The sequence below is a fragment of the Oncorhynchus mykiss genome, chromosome 20, assembly GCF_057628025.1.
Source record: "Oncorhynchus mykiss isolate SJ-2025 chromosome 20, ASM5762802v1, whole genome shotgun sequence".
NCBI lineage: Eukaryota > Metazoa > Chordata > Actinopteri > Salmoniformes > Salmonidae > Oncorhynchus > Oncorhynchus mykiss.
The window spans coordinates 40,964,575-40,977,713 of record NC_143041.1 but is presented as its reverse complement, the minus strand read 5'-3'; the positions used below and the strand labels follow the sequence as shown (position 1 = coordinate 40,977,713).

Here is a 13,139-nt window from a genome sequence, read left to right as displayed (position 1 = left end):
TATATATATAGAGAGAGAGAGAGAGAGTGAGAGAGAGAGAGAGAGAGAGAGAGAGAGGATAATAGAGAGAGAGAGGAAGAGGGGTAGATGATAAGAGAATGACAGAGAGAGAGGGGGAAGGGAGAGGGAGAGGGAGAGGGGTAGAAGATAAGAGAGAGAGAGGCACAGGATAAGAGAATGACAGAGAGAGAGGGTGGAAGGGAGAGGGAGAGGGGGAGAGGGAGAGGGAGACATAGGAGGTTCCTGTAGGTGTAAATTAAGGGTTGAACAGAGACAGAGAGTCAAGGTCCAATGCAGAGGATGAAAAAGAGGGAGGAGTGGAAAGTGAGACGAAAAGGGAAAAAGGAGGGAAGGTTATAGGGAGCAGCTCCGATTTCGCTGGTGAGCCTCAGAACTCTGAAGTGAAGACAGTAGAGGAAACATCCCTGTAATTCACTGTTTCCATTGGGGTTCCTCCACAGTAACCAGGGATTACCTCATTTCCTGCCTAAATATACCATGACCGGCAGTCCCGGAGAACAGACAGGAATGAGTTCAGGGTCAAAGGTTACTGTGCCAAAGAGAAGCCAGTGAACGGAGGTAGACCCCTACCCAGACCACTGAGTGTATCCCAAATGGCAACGTTTTCCTTACATAGTGCACTATATTTGACTAGATCAGATAGGCCCAGGTCAAAATTAGTGCACTGACTATATAGGGAAAAGAGGCAAAAATGGTTACCAAACATTTCTATCAGGCTCCCTCTCCTATTGACTGTATATGAACAGAGAGGAAGAGACAAAGCGAGAGGGTTTACACTGCCCAAAATCTTACTACGAAAATACGACCATGAAGTGAGGAATTTTGGTACGGAGGTCAATGATAGAGTGTCAAATCGAATTCCAAAAATTGAATTGCTAATTTGCTACATGAGGCTTGTTTGATCTAATATAATTTTTGCAATGGTTAGGTTGTTACGAATGCACTCATAATAGTGGACGCATGTGGCATTTCGGCCATTTTGAAAAACAATCAGTGTTGTGCCTGTCGTTCAGACGCGTATCTGCCCTCTCATTGGCTGCTCTATAACAGGACTGGACAACAGTTACAATACTTTTAAAACACATGCAGAGCTACAGCTTTTTAAAAAAATGTTAGACGGTACATTTATCTCCATAACAGCCTTGTGTATTTGACAATATATTGAGATAAACACTCCACTGATCTTAGTGAGCTGCTGTGGTATGAAGATACATCCCTCCTAATCCCCTGATAAATGAATGGTGATGATGCTAAGAAGGATACAGCGTACATCCCTCTAGTTGGTAGCTCCCCCACATCTCTACACTAGACAGGGAAGGAAAATCAATCTGTGTGCATTCATTTAACATCCCAGCTGAGTCCAAAATGGCATGCTATTATTTATAGTGCACTACTTTTGACCAGGCCTCGTATGGGCTCTGGTCAAAAGTAGTGCACTCTGTACAGAATAGAGTGGCATTTGGGATACCCACTGTGTGCATGCATTTAACATCCAGTCTCAGGTCTTTGGGTTTCGAGAGCTGCACTCCACTTCAAATTAGAACAATCCTTTTGGGAAATATGCGACAAAGCTCGAGTCGAGTAAATAAAATCCCGGAGGACCTCCGTCTGTCTGTTCTTATCGATATACTGTTAACTGGATTCATGGCAGCTTGTTGTTATGGATTTCTGAGACTCTCTCTGAGCTAATACCCAGAACGATCATTCAAACTAACTGAATATTGGTACATTTCCTACAAATTGCTCAACATGTTCACTGTCAATACAAAGCAGCTGCTGCAATGTTCACGTGGAGGAACCATACAGCACTTCAGTTCTTGTTTGTGAATTGTTTATCTTTTGGACATCTTGGAGGAAATCTCTGGTAATCTGAACCCCCGAGGGGAGAATAAGTGGACCAACCTCTAACCTCGATACGTGCAGATCCACATTGATATAGTATAGGCCGACGTTGTCCAGCTACATGGGCTTGCGTCATCCTCCAGAAAGGAACCACAGCCCCACCTCTCTCAGGGCACATAACAGAGCCAGGCTGTAGGGGAGAGACCCCAGCAGTGGGACTTCTGCCCTGGATCAAAGGAAAGTGTAGGGGGTCATCTATGTGAGTGGACCCCAGGCAGGGCCTGAACTCTGTGGGGAGAGTTGACCCCCCCCACTGGGCCCTGATGGTCCTATCTCCACAGGCAGGTCCTGGGTCTGTTTAGAATATTACAGATGTGCCTGGTTGGAGCTCAGACATTACAATACAAACACAAACACAATGTATGATACAACAATAAGCCAAAATCATTCACACAACCCCATATCATCCCAAAAGGCAACCTATTCCCTTACGTAGTGCACTACTTTTGAGACGTATGTACCCTGGTCAAAAATAGTGCACTATATAGGAAATGGTATGCCATTGCAGACAGAGTCCATGACTCCCACTGTGTTCCTGTCTGACTAATCATCTACACCTAAACACATTCACATTCTTTACAGCAGTCATTAGACCACTGCAGAGACGTTGAGGATGCAGGGATCACGTTTCATTTTGATTTAGGTTCCCTATTCCCAAAGTAGTGCACTACTTTTAACCAGGACCCATAGAGCTTTGGTTTAAAGTAGTGCACTATATAAGGAATAGGGTGCCATTTGGGATGCATGCCTAGACTTGAGTATCCTGCTCTAAATGGACTATAGGCATACAGTAAGTCGCTGTGGAGGTTGCTGAGGGGACAACGACTCATAATAACGGCCGGAACAATGCAAATGTATGGCATCAAACAACTGGAAACCATGGAAACCATGTGTTTGATGTGTTTGATACCATTCTACTGATTCTGCTCCAGTCATTACCACGAGCCTGTCCTCCCTAATCAACCTCCTGTGCAGCAGGGTAAAGACAATAAACACACCAACAGACTGTTGAACCTGACTAACTCTCTGCAGATGTCAAAGCCAAGCTGGACCGTTATTCTCACGCTCTGCAGATCAGAGAAACACCAATCATTAAAAATAGGGTATTTCTTTGAGGTACACCACAGAAGGTTATGTTTGTGGATAAAGGGTAAAGCAGTCTGGTATGGCCTCTCGCTCACTTTTCTCTGACAGTTCTCTGGGGGATAATGGTGGGAACAGTAGGAAGCCAGCCTGTGTGTGTGTGTGTGTGTGTTTAAGTAATGGTTCGATGGTATTGCAGTCATTTGTAAGTGACTAATGCAAAGTGGAAGAAAATAGCGTTTTGTCATTGATTTTAAAGAATCCTCATTTGAGAGTATCCAACAGAAAAGGCTTTAATCCAGAAATAGGCCTCAATGTTATAGGAAATAGACTCACAATGTTTAGAACTGTAACTTTATCAATCATTTGTGTAAATGTAAAAAATATATATATATTGGAATTCAGAGTCAGAGTGACTAAATGCTATTTTCTTCCACAGTGCATTAGTCACCTATAAATGACTGCAACTGCAGGCAAATCCCCGACGTCGCAGCCTTTTGTTGGCATTTATACAGTAAGTCAGTGAAGCAATGGTGCAGTGGCATTGTGCAACAATGGAGAGTAAGAGTTTGTTACATCCCTGTGTGGAAATATTGAGTGTCAGTTTGGAAAGCAGTCAGGACTACTCCCCATGTGAACAAGAACCAGACCCCGAAACAAGGGGTTAAAATAATACCAAGCCATTTCTTAAACACACACACACACACACACACACACACACACACACACACACACACACACACACACACACACACACACAGAGAGAGAGAGAACCATTACATGCTCAGTTTACCAGCCCTTTTACAAACTTGGTGTAAAAGCCATACCTTAGTTGGCATACAAAGCATAGGCAGTGTCATGGGTGAGTCTTGACACATTGAAACACAAGTAGAAATTAACAACATAGATGAGACAACGCATTATATCATAACAGTAGACTTTTAAATTGTTGATGTTATGTGATATAAGCTACTGGTAAAACAATGAAGAAGAACGTAATTGTTGTTTAAATAGATAATTAGATGTGATGCTATGGGTCATTAACACATTGAAATTGCGTTTGCTGTATACTTTTAAATAAACAATAGTAGACTTAGCAGTCTTATCAGTTCAGCTGTGTCCCTGTCTTCCCGAGCGGGAAGGGTTAAAAGTTTCCTTGCTCGTTTACTAGGTGAGGGGGAGAGGAGAGCCGTGTCTCACAGCCCCTCCCCTCTTTAGCTATTGATATCCCCAGCATGATTCTCCAAGACGTTGTAGACCAGATCATGGAAAAGAGACACAGCTTTCTAGACATGACTGCGCTCGTTTAGAACATCCGCTGCCTGCACGGTACACGGACACCGTACAGAGAGATTAGAAGTGAGTGAAATAAACGGTGCTAGGCTCTATAATGTATCTAATTCTGGGAAAACCTCTGCGCATATAACACATTTCCATGCGCTCGTGTGAAAGGTAAACAGGAGAGTCGTATATTATATCTGTATTTGGAGGGGGAAAAACTAACTGATAATGGTCAAAAAACGAACGGATGACATGACAGACAACTTCAAGAACGAGATGAGAGTGAACAGACTGACGGTCGCATTCCGTTACTCCAAAGACGCACTCGAGAACGTCAGAGAATGAAAAGAGCTCCAGAATACAGTAAGTTTAACTGATTTATTTGACTTTAATGGTGACATTCACAGTTATTACTTGCATTGAATATCATAGCCCTGAAACTACAATATGTGCATGGGTTAGGTGTCAAATATGGGAACAGTCGGCATCTAAATGTTGATTCATTTTTATCGACAGATTCATTTTTATCGACAGACCCCAAAAAATCTCCATAACGCGCGTGCTCAAGCAAGACTTCGATATATTGCATCGCATCTCAGTGGACATCGACAGAGAAGTTAAGGGTTGATGACATATGCTACATCATAGAAGTTTTAATGGATTTTAACATCTTCCATTTCATCATTAGAGCAGACTGTTCATGAAATTGACCGGCTCTGGTTTCACGGAGGTCGCCTAACGTTGCCCGCAGTTCTCCGGGGAATTTGACAGTTATGTTGCACATTGTAAAGGCCTCAAGTTCAACTGCCAACGATGCATCCGGTGGAAATATTACTGCCAGGGCATAGGCTATGCATAGGCGCAGAGACAGGCCTAGACCTGGCCATTCTGCCACCCTAGGCGAGACAACAAAAAAAAAATCCCGCCCTCCGATACTTAGAATAGTCCCAGTAAGCAAAATGACGTTGAAAAGACATTCTAAAAGACATATTTTTTTCCAGACATTGAAGTTAGGTTCATTTTAGGATCTGAATGAAAAGTGAAAATACGTATTTTACGGAAGTTTAAAATGCATTCCGTTATAAGGTTCATTTTCGGTTCTGAATGAAAGTTGAAGATAAAGGTCATTAGAGTAAAGTAGTGTACAATACAGTACATTATACTCTAATACTCTACTGTGCTGTACTATTGTACTGTACTGAACTATACTTAACTTCTATTGTACTGTACTGAACTATACTTAACTTCTATTTACTGTACTGTTTAAGTTTAATTTATTTGCACCAAAGAAAACAAGTGATAAAACAAAAATACCAATACATTTTTTTTGCTGTAGTATAGAGTTAGGAAGCAAGCCTGATGAACCAAACCACTAATCTTTCTGATGACACCAGCCAATTTCATCACTTTGCTGCAGACAAATTGAATATGATCTTTACAGGAAAACTTTTCATCAATTAGAAAACAAAGGAATCTAGCGGATGTGACCCCCAATTGAGATTCTGGCTCTTTTTATTTGTTTTTTTTTTACAATATTTCTTATTCTTACTAGTGAAAATATTGACATTTGATTTTTTAGTTTTTACATTTAAAGATCATTTGTTAATCTGGAACCATTCAGAAAATTCAGAGTTGGCTTCATTAATTAGTGAATCAATCAATTGGTATCATCAGCAAAGAAAATGTTAAGTGATATAGATTAGGAATAACAAAGGTCCAATTATCCAACCCTGTGGGACGCCACCGAATATCTTGGCTCTTGCAGATGCACATATGATTGCATAAAAAAATTGTTCTCTATCATAAACATAACTATATAACCAATTATATGTACAATCATGATAAATCTAAAAACATGACAAGAGTGTATTTTTTTTAAACCTTTATTTAACTAGGCAAGTCAGTTAAGAACAAATTCTTATTTTCAATGACAGCCTAGGGGTTGGGTTAACTGCCTGTTCAGGGACAGAACTTCAGACCTTGTCAGCTTTGGGGTTTGAACTTGCAACCTTCTGGTTACTAGTCCAACGCTCTAACCACTAGGCTACCCTGCCGCCGTATAGAGGGTTGGGCTAAACGCGGAAGACACAGTTGAATAGATTCAGTTGGACAACTGACAAGGTATCCCCCTTTTCCTTTCACTTAGTGTCCCTTTTATTATTGTTCAGGACTGTAAAGATTGTATCCACAAGTTGCAAAAGAGACAGAGTTGGCTGTGGAGTAGTTTTTATAAAAAACATATTGGTGAGCAATGTGCCGAATCCAACAGGTGTAGGTAGACCTGTGAAATGCATAGTCACAAGCCCTTCACCAACAATGCAGATTTGAGAAAAAATACATAAAAAAAATAAAAATAAAATAAAGTAACGAATAATTAAAGAGCAGCAGTAAAATATCAATAGCATGGCTATATACAGGGGGTACCGGTACAGAGTCAATGTGCGGGGGCACCGGTTAGTGGAGGTAAATGAGGTGATATATACATATGGGTAGAGTTATTAAATAAAGTGACTTATGCATAGATAATAACAGAGATAACAGCAGTGTAAAATAGGGGGGGGGGGGGGGGGGAATGCAAGTAGTCTGGAATTTCACTTTGACCTGTACTATGCAAGTAGTCTGGGTTTTCACTTGGACCTGTACTATGCAAGTAGTCTGGGTTTTCACTTGGACCTGTACAATGCAAGTAGTCTGGGTTTTCACTTGGACCGGTACTATGCAAGTAGTCTGGGTTTTCACTTGGACCGGTACTATGCAAGTAGTCTGGGTTTTCACTTGGACCGGTACTATGCAAGTAGTCTGGGTTTTCACTTGGACCTGTACTATGCAAGTAGTCTGGGTTTTCACTTGGACCGGTACTATGCAAGTAGTCTGGGTTTTCACTTGGACCGGTACTATGCAAGTAGTCTGGGTTTTCACTTGGACCGGTACTATGCAAGTAGTCTGGGTTTTCACTTGGACCGGTACTATGCAAGTAGTCTGGGTTTTCACTTGGACCGGTACTATGCAAGTAGTCTGGGTTTTCACTTGGACCGGTACTGTCTGTAAACATGCCATATTCATATCGAAGGCCATTTGTTATTTGATGGTTAGCCATTTAGATGAGGCTATTTGATCAGAGAAACGATGTAAAAGGTGTCTGTCTCATGACATTGTCGTACATTTCTATCTCCACTCCAGCCTGTGGGCTACAGAAAAGGCCATATACTCGTTATGTTCCATTATTTTTTTGATGTAACTTTGGTGGAGCGTCACAGCGGTGCGTCTCTCCAACAGCACTCTGGAGAGGCGCGCTCAGCATGCACAAACAAAATATTTCATACCCCTACTTTTGACAATGTGGGCACTGCTTATCACACTGCTTATCACACTGCTTATCACACTGCTTATCACACTGCTTATCACACTGCTTATCACACTGCTTATCACACTGCTTATCACACTGCTTATCAGCGCTCACCTAAATAGCCCATATGCTACTGGGTGAGAGAAATTGTCATTCTTTCTGGGCATACAGTGCATTTGAAAAGTATTCAGACCCCTTGGCTTTTTACTCATTTTGTTACGTTACAGCCTTATTCTAAAATTGATTAAAATGTTATTTTTCCTCATCTATCTACACATAATACCAATAATGACAAAGCAAAAACATTTTTATTTTTTTAATTTTTTTAATTTGTGTACATTTATATATAAAAAAAAATATATATATATATATATATATATATATATTAACATAAGTATTCAGGCCCTTCACTCATTATTTTGTTGAAGCACCTTTGGCAGCAATTACAGCCTTTAGTGTTCCTGGGTATGACGGCACAAGCTTGACACACCTTAATTTGGGGAGTTTCTCCCATTCTCAAGCTTTGTTTCAGGTTGGATGGGGAGCATTGCTGCACAGCTATTTTCAGGTCTCTCCAGAGATGTTCGATCGGGTTCAAGTCCAGGCTCTGGCTGGGCCACTCAAGGACATTCAGAGACTTGTCCTGAAGCCACTCCTGCGTTGTCTTGGCTGTGTGCTTAGGGTCGTTGGCCTGTTGGGAGATGAACCTTTGCCCCAGTCTGAGGTCCTGAGCGCTCTGGAGCAGGTTTTCATCAAGGATCTCTCTGTAATTTGTTCCATTTCTCTTTCCCTCGATCCTGACTAGTCTCCCAGTCCTTGTCGCTGAACAACACCCCCACAGCATGATGCTGCCACGACCATGCTTCACCGTAGGGACGGTGCCAGGTTTTCTCCAGACTTGACACTTGGCATTCAGGCCAAATAGTTCAATCTTGGTTTAATCAGACCAGAGAATCTTGTTTCTCATGGTCTGAGAGTCCTTTAGGTGCCTTTTGGCAAACTCCATGCAGGCTGTCATGTGCCATTTACTGAGGAGTGGCTTCCGTCTGGCCACTCTACCATAAAGGCCTGATTGGTGGAGTGCTGCAGAGATGGTTGTCCTTCTGGAAGGTTCTCCCATCTCCACAGAGGAACTTTGGGTTCTTGGTCACCTCCCTGACCAAAGCCCTTCTCCCCCAGTTGCTCAGTTTGGCTGGGCAGACAGCTCTAGGAAGAGTCTTAGTGGTTCTAAACTTCTTCCAAATACATAGGTATTTGTCTTGTCCAGAAGGGACAGAGCAGTGTGATGGCGATTGCATTATCTGCGGACTTGTTGAGGCGGTACGCAAATTGAAGTGGGTCTATGTTTTCAGGTAATGTAGAGGTGAAATGATCATTGACTAGTCTCTCAAAGCACTTCATGATGACAGAAGCGAGTGCTACGGCATCTATGCCTCTACACAATCCTGTCTCGGAGCTCTATGGACAATTCCTTCGACCTCATGGCTTGGTTTTTGCTCTGACATGCACTGTCAACTGTCGGACATTATATAGACAGGTGTGTGCCTTTCCAAATGATGTCCAATCAATTGATTTCCAATCAAGTTATAGAAACATCTCAAGGATGATCAATAGAAACAGGATGCATCTGAGCTTAATTTTGAGTCTCATAGCAAAGGGTCTGAATACTTAATAAGATATTATTATTATGTTATTTTTTGAAAAAATTTATAAAAACCTGTTTTTGCTTTGTCATTATGGGGTATCGTGTGTAGATTAATGAGGAGAATGCACTGTAATTATGTGAGGTTTTATGTATTGTTGGAGGTGCGTCTTGGTCAGTTTAGCTTGGAAAATGCCGCCCTTGTCAAGCTGCCACTATAGGCAGCCGCTATAGGCAGCCGCTATAGGCAGCCGCTATAGGCGGCCTTCAATTCATTTCAATGTGCACAGGCTTCAATTCAGTAATTGTGCTCTGTTCACATCCTTTATAGTTGTTTCATAAAGTGTTTTCTGGCTTCTCTGTTTTGTTTTCAATATGACTAAAATGTATTTTTCTCTCTGTAGGCCACACAGATTGACAGGTTGACCACTGAAAGTCAAGATGGCCCACCTTTTCCTAGCCAGCAAAATCTCTATTCCAGATGACTCTATCAATAAAAATGCACCGAAAGCCCCCAAAAGCGCCATGAATATGCCCACATCTACCTCTGAGAAAGTCACTACAGAGAAATCCAACAACAACAACCACAACAAGAAGGACCGTAGCGTTGTTGTGACGACCGTCCCATTAATCAACGAGGTGCAGCTGACAGCGGCCACCGGCGGGGCAGAGATGTCGTGCTACCGGTGCACCGTGCCATTTGGCGTGGTGGTCCTTATCGCCGGTATTGTGGTAACGGCCGTGGCGTACACGTTCAACTCCCACGGCTCCACCATCTCGGTGCTGGGGCTGGTTCTGCTGTCGGCTGGGCTAGCCCTCCTGGGGTCCAGTGCTGTCTGCTGGAGGGTCCGGCTTGGGAGGAAGAAGGACCGGAGGAGGGAGAGTCAGACGGCCCTCATGGCCAACCATGGACTATGCGTGGTCTGAGCCCTGAGGGAAGAGAGGGACTGTTAAAGTTTGAAGTTTCAACAATTTGTAGTCAAGGTGCCGCTGTGGCCTGAGGGGGCGACATGGACAGTGGAACAGTGGGACTGTTGAATGTTTGAACAAAAAGGTATCGAATGACAAGAGACTGGAGAGAGCTGAGGGATGTCTGAGCTGGTTGGGTATGAAGGACTCACACATTATCAAAAACAGATACTTAGCTGAAGGACTAGAATGGGCTGGAAAGTCTAGCTGCTTTGTAGGTGAGACTATGTGCCTAGAAAGCAGGAGTTGGAACTGAAATTAATTTCCAAATGTTGACCCATATTTTTTTCATTCTGTTCCGCCTTTACAACCAGCAAAATAAAGTTCTGAACTGGTTCGAACCCCAAAAAAGTACACTTTTATATCGTTCCTTTCTGTTCCTTCAAATCAACAGTTGTTTACATTTAGCTCATTAAATGACTTTACCAATCAGTGTGGATGGAGCAGGCAAGCTAGGTGACAAACAAGTGGCGTAAGATGCGACTGAAATATTGCGGCGAGAGCGACAGAGGGTTGAGGAAGAGGCTTCTTGTATCTTGTTATTATTATATCTTGCATCTTGTTATGACATGCATGATCTGAATTTAGGTCCACAGAGTTATACCTATGAGGAGCGGCTTCTATGGAGGAACATTGAATGTCGTTTGAGCTAGTTAGCTAACAAGTTTGAGCTAGCTATCTAACAAGCTTGTGTGTGTATGCACCAGAATTAAAAAATACGTCTTACCTTTTTCTAGTTAATAAATCCAATGTGAAACGTGACAACTAGGCATTTAGTATCTAGCATTGAACAAGTTCATCCATTCTTCTCTAACTGATTAAACATCTCTCTCCCTATCTTCTGAATTCCGCTTGTAATGTCAGTCAGTAGCCTATGCTAACGTCAGTACAGTAGCCTATGCTTCGGAGGAGGGAGGGGCAGATAGCCTAAACACACACACACACACGGGCAAATTTTCAGTTTGCAGGCAGACACTGGAATAGGTTTCTGAGTGACAGAGTGAGGGCTTTGCATAGGTGCTTTGTTGTGTTTAGAAAAAACGTTAAAAAAATGTTTGGAACATAAAATAACGTTATTTACCGGTTCCCATGCTTTTCAAATAACGGTTCTGTTCCGGAACAGTATGGATCCCTTTCGTTCCCGGTTCTGTTTCTGTTCCTTGTAATATTACATTATTTTCAGGTTTTTCGGATCTGTTCCCTGAACCGGTTCCAACCCCTGCTGGAAAGACTAGCTGTTCTGTAGCTAAAATACTATCTGAAATTCTGGTGGTTTGTTCTCCCTGGACATTTGAAAAGACCAGGATCAAGATCATGGAGGTAAATAGGGAGTATCCAAAGATGAGTTATTGGAAAGTAAGGATGAAGTAGGGTGAAGTTGCCCCTAGATTCTAATCTTGAGTCATTTTTGCATTTTCCTCACTAATGGTTAAGGTTAGATTGGGGGAGGAGAAGCTGATCCTAGATCTGTACCTAGGAGAAACTTCATCCTGGAGCAGAAAGGATTGTTACACGGTGGACCATGATTCTCCATTCTACTATTCTCATGCACATCACGTGATGTATCTGTGACTCTATTGCTGCTCTGTTGATGTTTCAAGTGAACATGTAATAGGTACTTAATGTTATGTTTTAGATAAATAGTAGACTGGCTGACTTTTCACGGTCAAAGCTCACTATGACAATGTAAAGGGAACTTGTAGGAAGTGATTGCCTAATGAAGTCAAAGTATCTCTCTCAAGTTCGATATGCACAGCTTTTAATGCTTCCTTTCAAAACAGTGCTCATAATTTTAAATAACAATACAATATACCTTTGTAACTGCCTAGTATGCATAAAATTGATTCATTTAATACATGTTGTGCCAAATATGCAGTTTTTCATTGTTAGACCAGAGCTGTGGCTAAGCAAGTTGTAGTTTCATTGAAAATTGTTAACAAATATAGCATTGTACTCTGGTAAAGTTGTATTTTCATGTTATTTATGCCATATCCATTGCCATGTATTTGGAATATTTGTGCCAATAAACTTAAGACACAAAATCAATGTGCCAATCATCAATCAATCAATTAACCAATCTCTTTTAACAAAAATGTCAGTATCAAACAGACATTTTACTTTACTTTGGGGGAGTGGGAGGGGCTGGACAGTGGGGGAGTCGGAGGGAGCTGGACAGTGGGGGAGTGGCAGGGGCCGGACAGTGGTGAAGTGGGAGGGGCTGGACAGTGGGGAAGTGGGAAGGGCTGGAAAGTAGTGGAGGGGGCTGGACAGTGGGAAAGGCTGGAAAGTAGGGGAGGGGGCTGGACAGTGGGGGAGTGGGAGGTGTCTGGACAGTGGGGAAGGGGACTCGACAGTGGGGGAGTGGGAGGGGACTGGACAGTGGGGGAGGGCGCTGGACAGTGGGGAGGGGAAGGGGGCTGGACAGTAGGGGAGGAGGGGGCTGGACAGTGGGGGAGTAGAAGGGCGCTGGACAGTAGGGGAGTAGAAAGGGGCTGGACAATGTGGGAGAGTGGGAGGGGACTGGACAGTGGAGGAGTGGGAGGAAGCTGGACAGTAGGGGAGTGGGAGGGGACTGGACAGTGGGGGAGTGGGAGGGAGCTGGACAGTAGGGAAGTGGGAAGGGCTGGAAAGTAGGGGAGGGGGAGTGGGAAGGGACTGGGGAGTGGGAAGGGACTGGACAGTGGGGAAGTGGGAGGGGCTGGACAGTGGGGAAGTCGGAGGGAGCTGGACAGTGGGGGAGTGGGAGGGGCTGGACAGTGGGGAAGTGGGAGGGACTGGACAGTGGGGGAGTGGGAGGGGCTGGACATTGGGGGAGTGGGGGGAGCTGGACAGTGGGGGAGGGGGCTGGACAGTAGGGAAGTTGGAAGGGCTGGAATGTAGTGGAGGGGGCTGGAC

The 13,139-nt window shown here is 43.3% G+C and overlaps 1 protein-coding gene across 1 annotated transcript; it reads left to right on the top strand.

Moving 5' to 3' along the window:
• Window positions 1-4,518: 4,518 nt before the first annotated feature.
• LOC110499436 (transmembrane protein 100) lies at window positions 4,519-12,286 on the top strand. Its single transcript, XM_021576579.3, has 2 exons — window positions 4,519-4,650; window positions 9,680-12,286. Exon 2 carries the CDS (start codon window positions 9,717-9,719, stop codon window positions 10,200-10,202), a length of 486 nt encoding a protein of 161 aa, XP_021432254.2. The 5' UTR covers window positions 4,519-4,650; window positions 9,680-9,716; the 3' UTR covers window positions 10,203-12,286.
• The last annotated feature ends 853 nt before the right edge of the window (window positions 12,287-13,139 follow it).

What these genes read in the sequence shown, in the direction of transcription:
- LOC110499436 (XM_021576579.3), top strand. Translation starts at nt 9,717, where the DNA reads ATGGCCCACCTTTTCCTAGCCAGCAAAATCTCTATTCCAGATGACTCT.